This window comes from Ailuropoda melanoleuca, chromosome 8, assembly GCF_002007445.2.
Source record: "Ailuropoda melanoleuca isolate Jingjing chromosome 8, ASM200744v2, whole genome shotgun sequence".
Lineage (NCBI taxonomy): Eukaryota > Metazoa > Chordata > Mammalia > Carnivora > Ursidae > Ailuropoda > Ailuropoda melanoleuca.
The window spans coordinates 97799859-97817305 of record NC_048225.1 but is presented as its reverse complement, the minus strand read 5'-3'; the positions used below and the strand labels follow the sequence as shown (position 1 = coordinate 97817305).

At 33.7% G+C, this 17447-nt stretch overlaps 1 protein-coding gene across 2 annotated transcripts in view; it reads left to right on the top strand.

Annotated features, from left to right (window-relative positions):
• Window positions 1-17447, top strand: part of DENND1B (DENN domain containing 1B) — a 245962-nt gene that overhangs the window by 205023 nt on the left and 23492 nt on the right. For both annotated transcript variants that reach the window (XM_034666981.1, XM_034666980.1), the window contains 4 exons: window positions 2819-2859; window positions 3591-3659; window positions 8147-8203; window positions 9038-9142. In XM_034666981.1, the coding sequence (XP_034522872.1) occupies window positions 2819-2859; window positions 3591-3659; window positions 8147-8203; window positions 9038-9142 (272 nt within the window). The remainder of the gene's footprint in view (window positions 1-2818; window positions 2860-3590; window positions 3660-8146; window positions 8204-9037; window positions 9143-17447) is intronic.

Sequence of the window (17447 nt, the reverse complement as noted above, 5' to 3'; positions counted from 1 at the left end):
AGGGAACACAAGCAGGGGGAGTGGGAGAGGAAGAAGCAGGCTCATAGCAGAAGAGCCTGATGTGGGGCTCGATCCCACAACTCTGGGATCACGCCCTGAGCCGAAGGCAGACGCTTAACCGCTGTGCCACCCAGGTGCCCCGAGAAACAAATATCTTTTAAAAAAAAACTTTTAACAGGAATCTATCTAAATTGTGTACCACATGTTTCCCTGTCATCTCAAGCAGTTTATGTAGGGGCCTCCTGTTTTCCCCGGTGCATATGATTCTGGATTATGATTGGGTGATTTTGTCAACTGTTTCTTCTCAAGGCATCCACTTTGAGCAGCCCCTTTTCATTTTTAATGTAATTAGTGTGAAGTGATACAGGGGAAATCTCTGTTTATCATATTTTATTTAGCAGTCTTAGGAGGTAGAATTTCAAAGTTGAAGGACTACTGAACCAAGGATTCAAATACCTAGATTCTTATTCTTTCTTACTTGCTATCTTTGTGACCTTGGGCAAATAGTGTGCCACCTCAGAACCTTCACTTTCCTCATTTGGCAGTATTTTTGGTGTGTCTGTGATGTGCTAGGTACTGTACTAAGTAGCATTGTAACAGCCAGGTTAAAGACCTAGTCCCAAATCCCATCATTTACAAGGATACAGTGGACTTGAACTCTCAGATCATGGACTCCAAAGCTCATGTCCTTTCATTGAACTGTGCTGCCTAAGACACTACCTGCTTTGCCTATTTTAGAGTACAAAAACACGACCCAAATAAGGGAATGTAGGTAAAAACATTTTGTGACCTGTGAAGAGCTGAATATGAGCTATTTTTATTCCTCACAACTCTAAGACAATGACCTTTCTGTAACTGCTCTGAAGTTTTATGACACTAATTTTTATTGTAGTTTAGAGGCTTAAAAATTATTTTCTGGATTGATAAGTGTTCTAGAATGCTAAATAGTTATTATGTAGAATTCAGTGTTTCTCTTTCTACTTTTTTCCTTTTATTTTGGGAAAAGAAAGAAAATAAAGCACTTTCCAGAATATTATAAATAACAACCAAGTCTTAAATATGTGATTTCTGCCCTACCATTTTTAACAGAGAAATTAATAAGTATATGAACTGATGAGAACCTTTAGTAGAGAGGTAAAAGTATATGAACAATCTGGATAAACATATACTATGTATTTTTTTGTTAATAAACTCTCCTTGGAAATAAATTGATAGAATAGCTTGAATTTTTTGTCATTTTACAAAGAAAATAAAATTTAAAATTGTTTAGGACAAATACCACCTGAAACTTCTGGTTTTTTAAGAGTGCAAATTTTATGTACATAGGTTAAGTAGACACATTTTGCTATAATCATTTCATAAGATTAGAAAAAAATATTATTTTTGCCCATGTATTTTCTTCCAGAAAAGTGAAGTACAGTTCTGAGTAGTAAGAGATGTTTTTCACAATGGGGGTTATTTCTTGATTTTTTTCTTTGAATTGGAGAAAGATTTTAATTACAGAAGTAATATCAGAGCTGGGCACATTTTGCCTGATGTTGGTTAGGAATGCAAAGAGAATAGTTGGGAATCAGTTCTTGGGCTGGGATCATTCTGCTTCTATTTTATAACAGCAAGGTAATGAATTTTTAAAAAGGACACAGCTACATGCAAGTAAAGAACATATATGGTGACAGATGTTACCTAGACATGTGGTGATCATTTTGCAATATATACAAATATTGAATCATTATGCTGTATATGTGAAACTAATATAATGTTATATGTCAACTAAATTGCAATTTAAAAAAAAGGAAGAGACCATAATCTGTTTTAGGGATTACTTGTACTTGGAGTAGCCATCAGGACTTTGTTTGTTAAGCTAAATTTAAGCCAAGAAGGTAGATGTAAAATCTAAGTCAGTTGATATAAAACATTACTTGAGATTGTGTTCTCTTTTTTTACCTTATGACATCATTTTATTGATTAAATTACCATATTTGGAACCAAATATGTGATTACTAGTTTTATTAGAGTGGGTTTTAAGGAGTGCACGTGTGATGAGCACCGGGTGTTGTATGGAAGTGTTGAGTCACTGTGTTGTACACCTGAAACTAATATTACACTGTATGTTAACTAACTGGAACTTGAATAAAAAATTTTTAAAAAAAGAACTTTGTCAGCATTTGAACTTTCTGATAACCATGATGCTCCATAGACTCAAACCTTCACTGGCTTCATATTTCCTTGGGTAGTATCTTTCAAACTTGGATTTACAACTAGAGAATATCTTCAGAACTATGACTGTAATGCATTACAGTAAAATTTGTGATCCATTAATAGTTAAAAACAATAGAATAATCTTTTTTTTGTCTTCAAGTTTCTTTGCATTTTTAAATTACCATCTGGTTTTTTCTTTTCCTGTGCACTTGCAATTTTATTTTTAAATGAACCCAATTGCATTTAAGAGGCAAACTTTTGCAAGACAATATAGACATAAAACGTTGAAAAATAAGTATAAAAGGCATAGGAATCTCGGATTTCAAAAAAGAGGGTATATTTTCCCACTTTGAACATAATATTAAAATGAAAGGAGATAGAATAACATATTACCTTCATATGTGAGTAAAGAAAAAATGTCTATTCTTAAACATTCCAATCGTTGGGTTCCTAAGAGAGCAATTTAATAGTTCTTACAATACCATTGCTTTTTTCACAACATTGCAGATAAGTAAAATTTGCCTGCTAAAATCCTGGAAATATTAGTTCTTGATGAATTTTAGTTTATGGATTTATTTTAGATCAAATATTCCTGACATCTTATTATTATATTTTCTAGGGAACCCAAGGTCATATCAACAATGGGTGCATACAGTCAAGGTAATGATAACCCTTCACCGTTTCGTCTTCCTTCAGTCAAATATATATGGAGAAATGTTCAGTAAAATGATGCTGCTTATACTTACGCTGTTTATTGGCAATATTTGAAATGTTTGTATATTTTTTCACATTTTAAATATTTTTATTTTATGTTATCATTTATTGATATTCATAAATATAATTTTCAAAATGGAAAGCTTCTGTCCAGAGATAAATGGCTCGTTTGGAAAAACAAGAAGTTATTGTCAACTTATATTATATCCTGGAGCAAAGGAATTAGGAGGAGAAGTTTGATTTGAGGGGAGTTTTATCATTTCTGATAAATCATGTGCTTGTTGTTAATATGATTTTTTTGAATGTAAAACTTGCCTCCACAGATTTAGGCTTTATTGCCCAACCTTAAAACAATTGATAAATAGTTGATTGTAGTTCTTTTTTATTAAGTTTTAAATATATACCTATTACTGGTCATATTGCTCAAGTCGGCCTAAACTGCAAAGATGAAATGATTTTTAAATCATGTATTACACCAACTAAAAGAACAGAGTAGAATGTTTACATTTTGTCTGAAATTACTCTAGTATATGAAAGCTTGAAAACACTTAATGTGACATAATTTCTGTGGGTCTTTAATTTGTGAGAAAAGCTCTTTTTCCATGCTATTAATAATGCTTTGTTTTCAGGACAGTCTGGTTTAAAATTTTTGGAAATGTACATGTTTTTCTTTGCAGAAAGGAGGTGCACTATTTAACACAGCAATGACCAAAGCAACTCCAGCTGTACGGACAGCATATAAATTTGTAAGTTTTCTTTTGATATTTAAAAATTCTCTTGACAAAGTTATACATTTTCCTAGCTACAGACATGTAAATCTAGAATACTTCCTATTTTTCCCTTTAAAAAAGCTTTAAAAAATTTAGAGCTAATATTGACCAAAGTGAATTCAGTTATTTAAATATTTTATAGAAAGGATATTCCCTTTATATAATCTAAAAACATTTCATTAGTTTATTTCAAAACTATCAGTTGTGCACTCAGATTGAAACAGTCCATAATGAAGTGCCATTTTTGAAGATTTGATTCTTTCATTTAACAACATATTTTAAATTCTCATTGTATACTTGAGGCTTAAGTAGAAAAAAATAGAAAACTATTGCAAGTTTTCTTCCCTCAAAGATGCTTGACTCTCCATCATTAAAATTCTTCAGTGATTCTCCATGGCTGATAGTAAAATAAAAATAGCTATATCAATAGCACTAACAAAAAATAATTAATAAAATAAAAATCTCTTTAATATAATAACAAAGACCCTTCAAGACCTTATCCCTCTTGTGTCTTTTCAGTTCACTCCGACCCCTAGCGCCTGCCATATCTGTAAAGATGCTGAGCTGCTCCTCATTTCATGAATGCAAGATGTTCTTTTCTGCCTCTAGCCTTACATAATCCATTTCTACTAACTGGAACATTTATTTCTTGGATTTTATCCACCCAATAAACACTAATTCATCCTATAAGACTTAGTTTAGGCATTAGCTGTTTCCCTGAAAAAAAAAGTCCAACACTAGAAGGGTTCATATACCTTCTGGGTCCTGTAGGCGTTACTTCTGTTTCAGCACTTGTTTTGCCTGCGTGCATCTTTATCTCTAATATTAAACTAGTCAGAGCTAGTGGGTTGGTATTCGGTAAGTAATTTTAAATGTGGTAGGTCATATGTATTTTTTATTTCTAAAAATATTCAGGGCAGTACCTTTTTTTTTTTTTAAAGATTTTATTTATTTGAGAGAGAGAGAGAGAGAAAGAACACGTGCAGGTGGGGGGAGGGTAGGAGGAAGAGGGAGAGAGAATCTCAGGCAGACTCTGCACTGAACACGAGCCCAGTCCAGCACTCAATCTCATGACTCTGAGTTCACGACCTGAGCAGAAATCAGGAGTCCAAGGCTCAACCAACTGAGCCATCCAGGCTCCTGAGAGCAATAGTTTTGATTTTATAAGAGTTTATCTCTTTGAATGCTTTCTCAGTAAAGGAACTGATATGATTGAATTAATAATGGAATAATATATTTTAATAAGCTTAGAACTTAAATTCTTATTTTGACTTACAATTATGACATATATGTAGCCACCATTACTGTTAAAAAAATCCATTGCAAAGATTACATTTTATGGTAGGGAAGCTAATCTACAGAGTGTATTCAAAAATACGGTGCCAAAATTCTGAACTGTTTGAAGCATTATCATAAAGTAGAAGTAGGAAGACGTCATCATTTTGCCTGGGAAATATCCGCCTCTGCATTTTGTTTGGTTGTTTCATCGTTTTTCTGGAAAACCTCTCTGAGTATATCACTATCTTACTATAATACTGGTGGTTTGATTTATACACAGTTGTTGGAGAGATTTTATTTTTTTACAATGAAATAGCACATGGCTGCCATGCGAAACATCAACCTAGCCTTGTTTCTCACATTCATTTAAGATTGTAAGAAAGGTTTCTCAGTCATGTGCCCTTTATTTTATTCCTTAAACAAACGCTTGAAGTTTTTTCTCAAGCTTAGAGAAATTGTGTTGTATTATTTTGCTAAATATATGTTTTTCTCCTTAATTTCACTCATATTTTCCACAAAAACCCAGTAATAAACATGTTGAAAACTTAATTCATTATTCATATTTTTATCTTTCTAGTTAGTAGAGTGTTTTATTTTCTGCAGAACAGTAAAATGTTTCCAAGTTAAAATTCTGCTCTCTGGAAGATTGTTCCCTAAATTAATTTCAGGCAAATTGAGGTCTTCAAAATATACTTAATCACTTTCATCATTTATCTCGTGATCATGTTGTACGTGATTCAAGAAGTCAAGAGGTTTGGGACAAGTAAAGTCAGTTTGTGACTATCATAGTTGTGCCTAAAACTTATCTTTCCAGGCTGCTCATATTCTGAAATATGAACTCTTGAACTTCCTTCTTTGACCACAAATTACTATGAACAAAACTTCTGATCTCTCTTGTATGGGTTTAGCAGAATTTATCTACTTGATTTTCCATAGATAGTAAATTTTTAAAAACTGGGAGCCATGTTTTAAACTGTTTCATTCATTCAGTAAGTTATTTGAGTACCTCTCATGAATTAGGCGTTGTACTGGTTATTTGAGTTAGAGCAGTGAGTGCGGCTCATAGTGTGAGTGAGAGAGGTACTGTCCCTGCTAGTTTGATGTTTGTATCATGTTCCCTTTGCTCTGTGTTTTGGACATACTACAGAGGAACTGAATATGTATTTGTTGAAGGAAATAATGGTTTTGTCCTATTCTTAGAACAGTTTTTCTATGCTGGAATATTTTCTCTATGCTTTTTATGCTTACATTTTTCTATGCTTATAGAGACCATAAAGAAAACTAGAATTAACATGTATACTTTTCTTACAAATCTAAAAATAATACTAAAGTGAATACATAATTGATTTGGCTAAAAGATTTTCTGAGTGAACTTCATTAGATTTTTATTTTAAATTATTAACTAAAGCCATTTGCTGGATGCTTCTCTGTAGAGAATATTTGTTTTTGCTTAGTTGCAACTTGGTATTGAAAAGGATAGAGAGAACCTGTACCCCATCTTCCAGATAGTCTGAAAGAGGTCAGTGGAGGAGGTAAGGCAACAGTCATTTAAATGAATCAGTACATGAATCACAGAACCATTACTGACACTAGATTCAACTTTATACACTTTGGAACATCTGAAAAGATTAGTGTGAAACAAGTGGATTTTCAAAGAACAGAGGATATTTAGATAAATTAGAATATAGACAAAATAAGAACAAAGTTGGATACAAATTCCAGGAGATGGAAACAGGAATATTTTCTTGGTAATTATTCATTTTTACCTAATGGGAATATAGGGATTAATACAGGACCCTTTAAGTAGATAAAGTGGTTTTACCAATAAAACAATGAATGTGAAAATGGTTTAATTCTAAAGAACCATAGAAATACAATTCAGTGTTATTTGCCTTTTTAGGTTATCTTTTACTGTGTGTAATATGTTTTGGTTTTGTCTCATTTGCAATAAAGAAATAGTTTATTTGAGTTCAAGACATTATTTGAGCAGTTGCTATATGCCAAATCCTGTATTAGGTACTACAGATATTAACAGGAAGGAAATAAGATTCTTCCCCTAAATGAACTTGGGAAGACATGTGTTCACTCTTCCTAAAAATAACTTAAAAGCAGGATGGTTTGGTAGAAGGAGCAAGAACACTAGAGTTGGAAAGTCTTAAGTCCCTATGACCTTAGTTTCCATGTCTGTGGAATGAGACTCATACTGACTTTTCTCTTGCAAGGCACTCCATATTCAGTGGATATATTTTAAAAACCTTAGTTCTTCCTTCTTTGTGATGGTGAGAAGTTGGACTTAGAAATGAAATAGACCTAGATTTGAATCTAGCTATATAGACTGATCCCCTCTGAGTCACTTTCCTTATTTGTAAAATGTAATGATAATAGTACTAACCTCAAAGACTTGTGATGATTAAATGAGCTAATACATGCTAGGTACCCAGCACATCGTCATATACTGAGGAAACACAACGTAAATGTGAATTTCCTTTCTTTTCCACTCTGGCCACTCTGAGTGGGAATTTCCAGTGGAATAAAGGCCAAGGCTTAAGGAAGGTCCCCAGTTAGTTGTCTTTAATTGTTATATTCCACATGAATCACATCAGGACCCGAGCAGCTCAAACACTGCAGTCAGATTCCCTATTGAGCATGAGAATAGCATCTTTTGTTAAGTGACTTTTAATTTGTACCAGAAAAACTGGACATGAAATAGCCATAATATTAAGATATCTCTGCTAATAAAAACTTGTGTCTGCCTGTAAGAGCATTTTAATAAAGCTTTGTAAAGTTGCCTGAGTTTCTTAAAGTCCAAACATTTGCCCAAATAGCCTGCTGCTGTGATGATGTGCATTCTCCTTTTCACCCCCAGTTAATCACAATTTCAGATTAAGATTGGGTAGTAGTCATCTGGTTGACTCCCGTGTTTTCTATAGATTAGGACGCAGAACAAGCTGAATGTTAGCCTTTGTATGGTACTAGTATGCAAATAGAGCCTAATTCTGTTTCCACTAACTTAGATATAATAGTAAGTGGTATGGTCTTCCTGAAAATAAAGTTTTAGATTCTAATTTGTTCTTTTTCTAAATAATATAAAGTTAGCAAGTTTCATGGAGTGAGATCTCATCTGCTTACTCTTTAAATGGTAACAGAACCATGCTGAGCCAGACACTTGTGTTACCTTTTTCTAGGCAAAAAATCATGCAAAGCAGGGAATAAAGGAAGTGAAGAGTAAGCTGAAACACAAGGTATGTCATATTCTTCTTTTCATTTTTACTTGATTCTTGCATTAGTTTGAGCTTATACTTTACAAATCACATGAGATTTATGTTTAATGATGTTTGAAATATGCTTAGCCCTTTGTTCAACAATGTATTTTTCATAACAAGCCCTCTGGCAACTATCTGCCGTCGTATATGCATCCACTGAATAATCTCTTTATTGTTTGCATATTTTATCACAGAACAATGGAGATCCTCAAAGATGCTTTAACAGGATGTATGTTTTCATAAAGTTGATTGCCTTGATATCACAATTGAAATTCTTGCTTCAAGCTGAGAATTTCTTTAAAAAGATGATCTCCGGTGCAGAATTAAGCCAGAAATGCCATCATTTGGTTTTATAGGATCTTTCCAGTAGTCGCTACTTTAATCTGAAGCATGTTCTTAATTTATAAAAGATTGTGTTTGAAGATATGTATTTGAATCTAGAATATTGCATATATATGAATATCTATGTGTATGTATATGTGTTTTTGATTTGATTACATATTATATCTTTGCAGATTTTTGTCAGTTGTGTTGAATTTCTACCTTTGAAGAAAAAATATCACTTAAAATTTCCATTTTTGTGATGGAGAATAAATAATCTTTATATAGATTTTATCCAAATTATTAAAAATAGAGATTATTTTGGAAATTATTAATTTATAATATAGAAAAATGCATTTTTTTCCTAAATAGATTTTTCAAACTTATATCTGAAGCGTTATTTTGCTGTTTGCATCTGTATCAGATAGTTTGTCTAAAAGTAATACAAGGAGTATTTTTAAAATAATTACTTGTATATTCCCTCATGTGCAGGAAAATGAAGATTATGGGGCCTGTTCTGGTTCTGTACAGTATACACCAGTTTACACATTACACAATGAAAAGGGAGGAAGTATAGAAAAGCGTAAGCTTGCCCAAGTAAGTGTATTTACCCTTATGTCTCCAAATTCTAAAATTATATAATTTCAGTTAATTCTTTAAGAACAATTTTGGACCCATTCGTTGCTTGTTTGTTTTTTTTTATCATATGGTAAGAAAACTTGTATTTCCAGTCAAGAAGATTGAGTAGGTAGTGTCTGGGCAGGCTGCAAGAGGATTAGGAATCGATCGTTCCAGATATCAGTCTCTACATACTTTATTATGTCTTCATAGAGCTCACAGTCCAGTAAGGGGAGAGAGACAGGTAAGCATGTGATTGCCATAGGGTGTGAATAGCTTGATGATGAGGGGGAAATCACAGATTTCTACTACAAAAATAAAATGAAATTCATACACGGGAATTTGACTGTTAAAATCATCTATAGAAATTAGAATATAAAGTAATATGCCTATCTTTTCTAAAGGTAGATATTTTATTTGCTATAAATAATTAAAACTTCTGCTTATATGCTGATGTTATGTAAAATACTGTCCTAAAGGGGGAAAGTGTTCAGAATTATATATGTCTCTGGTTTTGCCTCATAAGTATGTTTCTGAAGGTTTAAATGATCCAAATTTGTATACACCAAATCATATTTTAAGTGGCCTTAGAAAAATTAGCTTTTAAAAAGAATTCTCACCTGGATTATAGTTCATTTATTGCGGACACTGAAGTTTACAGATGAGGGAGCTGATAGCCAGAATGGTCACCTCACTTACCCTAAGACTTATAAGGAGTTAGTGGGAGAATGGGATGAGAACCCATCCCTAAGGGTCACTTAGCTTTCCTGGATCTGCATACACTGCAGGAGCAGAGATGGCCTTAAAGTGCTCCTCTGTGTCATTAGGGATGGGGAGAGGCCAGTGAAGCTGTACCCAAACCCTCACCTTTGTAAAGAAAACCCATTCATGTAATCATTCAGCACCTACAGTGTACCAGTCATGACTCTTAAGTGTTCCAGGAGAAGCAAAACACATCTCTGCCTTCATGGGACCATTTTTATACCACACTAAGGGCCTTCTCTACGGTGTATCCATTTAAAAGTTTATATTTTCCATGCATTAGTATTGCTTAATTATAGCATATTGGTAGTAAATGCTAATTGTATGACCTAAAATAAGCCCTTCAATGAATAATTCTACAAGTATAGAAACCTCTGGCTACTACTGTTAACTGGAAAACATGTATTATCTCGTGAACTAATGATGGATTTGCAATCAATTTCTCTATTTTTCCTCCATCACTAGCATGTTCAATTCCTACTGGTTCTCAAGCTTCAACATCTTAAAAACTTTTGCAAAATGTGTATTGCCTTAATATTGGAGCAGTTAGGTTGTGTTTACCATGGTGCATAGATTTTTATGTGAAAAAGAGTGAGATCTTTGTTGCTTATCGGATGCCTTAAGATAGAAAGAAAACACTTGAATTAGAGAAACACCTGTCCTAAATGTCAGTTTTAAGTTAGGAAGACTATTTTCAGCTCCTCATTTACATTTTTAAATCTTCCTTTCTTTAACATGGCAGTGCATTTCTTTGATAATTTAGTTATAAAATGTATTACAGATTTCTGTTTTGTTTTCTGTTAGACAATTTCTGATAGAGAAAATTGTATTAAGTTACAGAAAACCTTACAGGGTAATAGGTTACATTCATTGCATACTTATCCTGAATTTTCATGGCCATCATTTATTATAATATCATTAATTCGAGTGTCTGTATTCATCAGTTAGCATTTTGTGGTTTTCAAGTGGACATGACAAATGATGACTAACAAGCATTAAGAGAAGTAGGGCTTTTCTTTTAAGAATTATAATATGATTTTCCTACTTGGTTCATAGGAATTTGTTAAGCCAACATAATTAGATTTATTATGCAGGTGCTGGTGATTTCTGAATAGCAGTCTTTTCAAGTGATAAATATTTGAGCTTTAGGCAATGTGTATTCCCCATGTATGTGTTTCTTTGTATATATGTGTTCCATTATATAAGTAGGTGTATATACCTGTGTATATGTATTTTAACAGCTGAATTTGTTAAGAGTCCATATTTCCAATCATTTGTAACCCAGCAATATTTATTACAATCTAATGTTTTGTCTTTGCTTATGTTAGGCATAGGAATGTATGTAGCTCTCTAGTAGGATTGGAACCAGAAAATGGAAAAGCAGTCAGGGAAGAACATCAGCCCTCCCCACCCTGCCCCCCATCCCCGTATCCCAGCCCATCTTCTCTCTGTCTCTCTCACCTGGCTTGTTCTTCTCTCTGCCTGTCTGTTCACTGTGCATTCCATAGAGTGGCTTTCTCAACTCATGCATGTACCTGACACTGTGCTTGCAGGATCTCAGTTCAGCCATTTGCCAGAAATGGACCGTAATTCCCAAATCTACTTTCTTGTGGAAGGATGTCATCAGCCCACTTGGGTGAAGCATGAATCCTTGGTTCAGTCAACTCTCGCCAGAGAAGCAAGGAGAATACCATGTTACCAAGGACACTGGCGAGTAGTAGGGGTGAACAGGGAAAGCAATTCTCAGAGGAGGGTTTTAAGGACAGTGACAAAACCTCAGAAGATTTTTGCTATCTCCAGTTGCCTCGTAACCATTTGCCAAAAAGTCATCTTTGTAAAAAAGAAAAAAAAAAAAACCCTGCATTTTTAAGTACTCAGAGGGTGGATCTTTGTACCATAAACCTGAAGCTTGGCAAGTTTAAGGTCAGCTTACCCTAGTGGGTCATTGTTGCCTTAGTTCTCACATGAGAATTGAGCCACTTACACAAACAGACTACATAGAAAATAAACTTCAAATACACTGTTTGCCTTTTGGGCAAGGAAATCAGTAGGGACCGAGCATAGTCTACTGCCTCTTCTTTGTGGTCTGATACCACAGAATCTTCCTTGGTTCACCTTTTTGGAGGTAATCCAGTCTCAATGATTTGATAGAAATATGATCCAGTGTATTATACAAGAGACAGAAGCTGATGCTAGAACCATGAAGATACTGTTTTATGATTATTTCCAAATCAGTGAGTACTTACTGCTGTCTCTCTAAGTACAATGATACTAGGATCCAAGCATATTAAGATTTTCAATTATATATGTAAGCATTTCTGGGAATAGTTAGATGTGGTTAAAGGCATAATCTAGATATCAATAAATATGTCAGAGACATTATATTTATTTATTTGTTTATATTCTACTTATTTCCAAAAATAAATGGACGTTTTACCAATAATCGTAGAACAAAAGATTAAAATGTATTTAATTTAGATAAGATTCAAGACAGAGATAAAGTTAGCGCAGTAAGAAGCTAAGGCCCATTCCCTTGCTTAGCAGCCAAAATGAAGAGACAAACACACCTACCATGATTTATGATGTACAAAGATTTTTAAAAAATTGTTCAGGAGGCGTGCAGCCATTCCAGGAAACAGGGCTAGACACTTGATCCACAGATGACGTCAGGGTCCCAAGAGTTCCCATCCAGTGGAAGTACCCAGGAGAGGCAAGGATCACTATTTTGGGGACAGAAACCTGGTTTTCCTTCTTTGTCTCTTCTGTGCAGTGTCTATCATTTGAAATACTCAGGTTTATTAATACCTCTTTCAAAGACAGCTTAGTTTCCTAAGAAACTATTAAAAAAAAAATAAAGGCTACAAGTAGAAGTAAACTTCGAATGCTCTCTTTTCTTCTTTCCGTCAAGCTCACTGAGCTAGAAGAGGAACATCGGTGTCTCGTGTTAGAGCCAGCCTCTCACTGAGGGACCATTCTCTCTGGGCCCCATCTCACAGTTGATTGCTCAAATAACCACACTCTCTTAAAAGTCTTGCCATGTGGTAAATTCAGTTACCTAAAAGTGAGATTCCGTAGGACCTCTAGGATTTGGTGATCCAGATAATTTTGAGGTCTTACTACTGTTTTCCAAGCTTCAATTTTTGCAGAGTTGACTAACATTGACGTACACTAGAGTGATGTTGGAAAACGTGAGGAAGAGACAGATCCTTGATTAACAGCAAGGCCGTCTGTATGTTTGTGTGTATTACATGATAAATTTAAAACTCCCAACAATCCAAGCACCCTGGGAATGATTATCCCCATTTTTCAGATTTAGTAACAGCAGAGGGATGAAGAAATGTGGCCGAAGTTTTACAGGTAATAAATAGCAGAATAGGGATTGAAAAGCAGACAGACTGATTCTAGAAGTTAAATATCTAGCCGATACTGTCGAGCCTTTGTGTTGGGTGGAATGTTTGTGGAGGAGGGGCAGTTGGAGACAAAGGTATGGTGTTGAGAGCCAGAGAGACTTGACTTCAAAGTACTAGCATCTGGCATTGAGCAAAAACACAGTGTCCCTAAGCCTTACTCTCTACATTTATAAAATGGTAATGACAATACATGTCGTTTTGCTAAGATGCTATAGGCATTACGGATAATGTATATAAAACACCTGCCACGTAATAGGCACTTAATAATTGGCAGCTACCCATTAATACATATACCCGTATCTTGAACTTCAGGTCTCCTATCACAATGGCACTGACTTTCTTCTCTCTTGGTAGTAACTGTCCAAAGGCACTAATAATCCTCTAGTCCCCTAAAGTAGTGGGGACCCTAAATTTGTCTGTCTTCATTCTAAGTAGGGATAACTTTAACTTTAGATCCTGATTTAGGATTTGAGAAGAAATATATAGCTTATTTTACTGAGAAATCTCTTGATTTCTAAGTGTGTAAGACCTCAAATATGTCATTTTATTGTCAGTAAAGTTATCAAAATAAAGAACATGGGCTTTACTTATCCCAATTCTTTATCCATTTGAGAATTTGATCTCAGCTATGTAAAGAACTTTACATTTCCAGTTTCCAGCTAAACTTGGATAAATGAAGCATTTTATTTTCATCTGTTTTTCAAAAGATGAAAATGAGATTATGGTCATTTAAATTCCAAGAGTATATTTTAATAAGTGAAAAAAGAAAGTTTCCTAATCTGGGTACTGTAGAAAAGAACAAAAATCAAAATGTATGTTGTTTTAAGCCTATATTCCATTACTTAGCTTATGTTTGGAATAGATTGTGAATCTACATCTATACCCCAACAAATAGTAATTTGTGTGCTGGTCTGCTAATTAGTATGGTTATTTCCCGTTTTGTTGATGAGGCTTAAATAAATGTCAGGGGTACAGCCATGAAGATCTCCCAATTAGGCTTCACATTTGTAAAACCCAACCCTTTTCCCTTTTGTGTGAAGATGACAGTTCCAGCAGCAGCCCCAGCCTAACAGGACTCCAGGGAAAGGATCCTCCTCTGGTTTTATTGAAAACAGGGCCAGTTGGGTCCAGTGAGAATACTGCCACCGGTCATGGTGCAGAACAGTTTTAATCCTGACTACACACTTACCTTCTTTCATCAATTTTATTTTAGAACAAATAGTGTAGTCTTAGTGAACAACATTTAGACTAAGGCTGTCACTGAAAATTATGTTTTAAGAATATTTTATTTGTAAAAATTTGGGGGAGTTTTCTGAGACTGAGAAATCCCTTTAAATGTGCAAAATTTGTTGAATCTAAGATACTGCTCCATTTTTAATGATATTAGCCATTCTTATTCTAGCAGTTGTAATGTGTATGTATCTGAATGTCTGTATAGGACACACACATACGCACACACACATCAACTAGACTGGTGAACTGCAAGCAGGAGCTTAGCTGTATTACAAGTCAACATTAACAGATGGATGGCCCTAAGCAAGCAAAACCACGGCAACAAAATCTAGTGAAAGTGGAGGATTGAAGCTTTTTGTTGTTAAGCCCTATTAAAACCCTGGCACACATATCACTCTTAACTATTTCATGTCTGAGACAAATAGCAGTGCACTCAGATTTATTTTTAACCTGTCCAATTAACTGTATAAAAGCAGCATGAGAAAATATGAATGGCAGATTATTTTCTCATTTGTAAAATGATAGAAAGTAGTGTGCCTGTTGATAAATATTCACACTTGGAACATAGTCAAGTCTTTAACCCAAATGCAGTGTTTACAAATAAAAGTATGTTTAATAGTCACAATTTCTACTAATAAGACCAAGTACTATTAAGCTAGTGATTGTTTATCCTGCTTTTAAAATATATTTACATACAGACTAATAGTTTCAGGTATGAAGAGTTACCTTTTGAATGCATAAACAAGGAAGATATTTACACCATAAAGTGTAATCTATGTGATTTTCTGTTTTACCTACTAAAGATGATATACACACTGTAAAAGAAGCTATGCTATCATTTTGAGTCCTTATGTATTTAATGGCTCATCAGTCATAATGGACTTATGAAATATAGCACAACAGCCATGAGCTCATTTTATAATTAACAAGTAATATAATTTCATCTTTAAAGAATGTACTTAAGCATTTATATGTACATTTCTGGCATCTAGAGACTTGCAAGTAAGGCATTTCAAAGCCACATTTTGGTTGAATGGGGACTTAAAAGACATCCCAGTAAATAAGCATGTTTTAAAAAATATGAGCAATCAGGAGGTTTACATTTTACAGATACAAATTTCATATTTTAGAATGTCACAATTAAGTTACTGTGAAATTTTTAAGATAAAAATTTAGATTATCTTAATTATTTAGTTCCTAAGCCTAATAAATGATGGGATATTCATACCTAGTAGGATGTGGTTTATGGTATTGTGTTTATGACACTCTTTTCTTCTTTGGAATTCAGTGGACTCTGGGAATAAGATGAATGTAATTAAAGATAGCATTTGTTACTCAGGTGACATAATAGATTTCAGAAAATGGCACACTTGTTGGGATCTTTGGAAAAATACAGTTCATTCAGTAGCTTTGCTTTATTAGTCAAGAAAGAAATGGCATAGTCATTGTTTGCAGAGGGAAGACACCACTTGCTTCCTCTGACCAAGAAAAAAATGATTGCAAATCACAAAATGAAAAAAGATAATAGGGACCGGGGAGATGGAGAAGAAATGGGCGTATGAGGGAGGAGGGCCCAGGTAACTGGAAAGAATACTTAATGTAAATTTTACAAAATAGCAACAGTAAGTTTAGCTAAATCATGATAAGCAAAAAAATCCTTATTTTTTTTAGCACTTTCTATGATTTGGCTTAATATTATGATGATCAAGCTAAATTGTTGAATTAAAGTGATAAAATCTATTAGAAAGTTTCAAATGATAAAAATATTTTGAAATAAATAAACGTGTTTCTATTAAAGTATTCCCACAAAAAATATTGCCTAAATGAAAGCACATTCTAGTAGTCTCTGTCCCAAAGTCACTCTTTGACATAGCATGTAGTCTAATTTATACTAATATCACTAATTTATAAAATTGATCTTTTAAGTCCAGTTTGAAAAATATGGGTACATATCTTTAATTTTAAAGAAATTTATTTTTTCCTCTGTTGTTTTCTGTTGAAATAATATTAATTTCCAACATGTCAAGTTTGATCATAGTTAAAATCTGTACCCTGCCACCACCACCCCAATTCAGTTATGGATTACAAGAATGCCCTCTAGTGGGCATTATATAGTACTTTCTTTCATTGAAAGATAATAGTTACAGACCAAAAAAAAAAAAAAAAAAGGAAATTAAAAAATTTGCCTTTCAGAATAGTCTCTTTTAGAAATGCAATAAAATACACATTGAAACATTTATATTTTCATAAAATTATTCAAGAGCATTTTTCAAAGAAATAATTCAAAACCAGCTCCTTTCAGTAACTGGCTGGGACTTCATTTTTTAAATGTTTAGTTCTGCTAAACAATACCAGGTATATTAAAAAGACATAGTGGAAGGTAGTCTCAGTTATGTGGGCATGTTCAGTATATATTATGAGATCACTTTTAGGTTGAAATGTACCTTTCTAATGTTATAATTTTACTCTTCAAATTTATTGCCACAATTGAGTATGTCATTTATTTCAAAGTCTTGAAACAAAAACAAAGCTATTCAGTTTTCCTTTTAGTAAATATAATGAGTATTACCATTCTAGATTTTATATCGGTAATCACATGACTAATATTTTTCCTCATTATTTTCTGTTCTATTTAACATAGAGCTTTCCCTGTTACTTCTTTAATTATTTTAAGGGCTTTTAGTGAAATTAACAATAGCTCTCTATTCCAGAAGCACCCAGTTTTTTAATGGACAAATTCTTGTGTTCTGCCAGGCATCCTGGGATAAAAAATGATCATGTTCTTCCTGTTTTGTATCTAGAACTGCTTTTAAGGTTGGTCAGAGATCAATGTTAGTGTTGATGAAAGAGGAAGCCAGTCTTTTCTTTGTTGGGGTTAC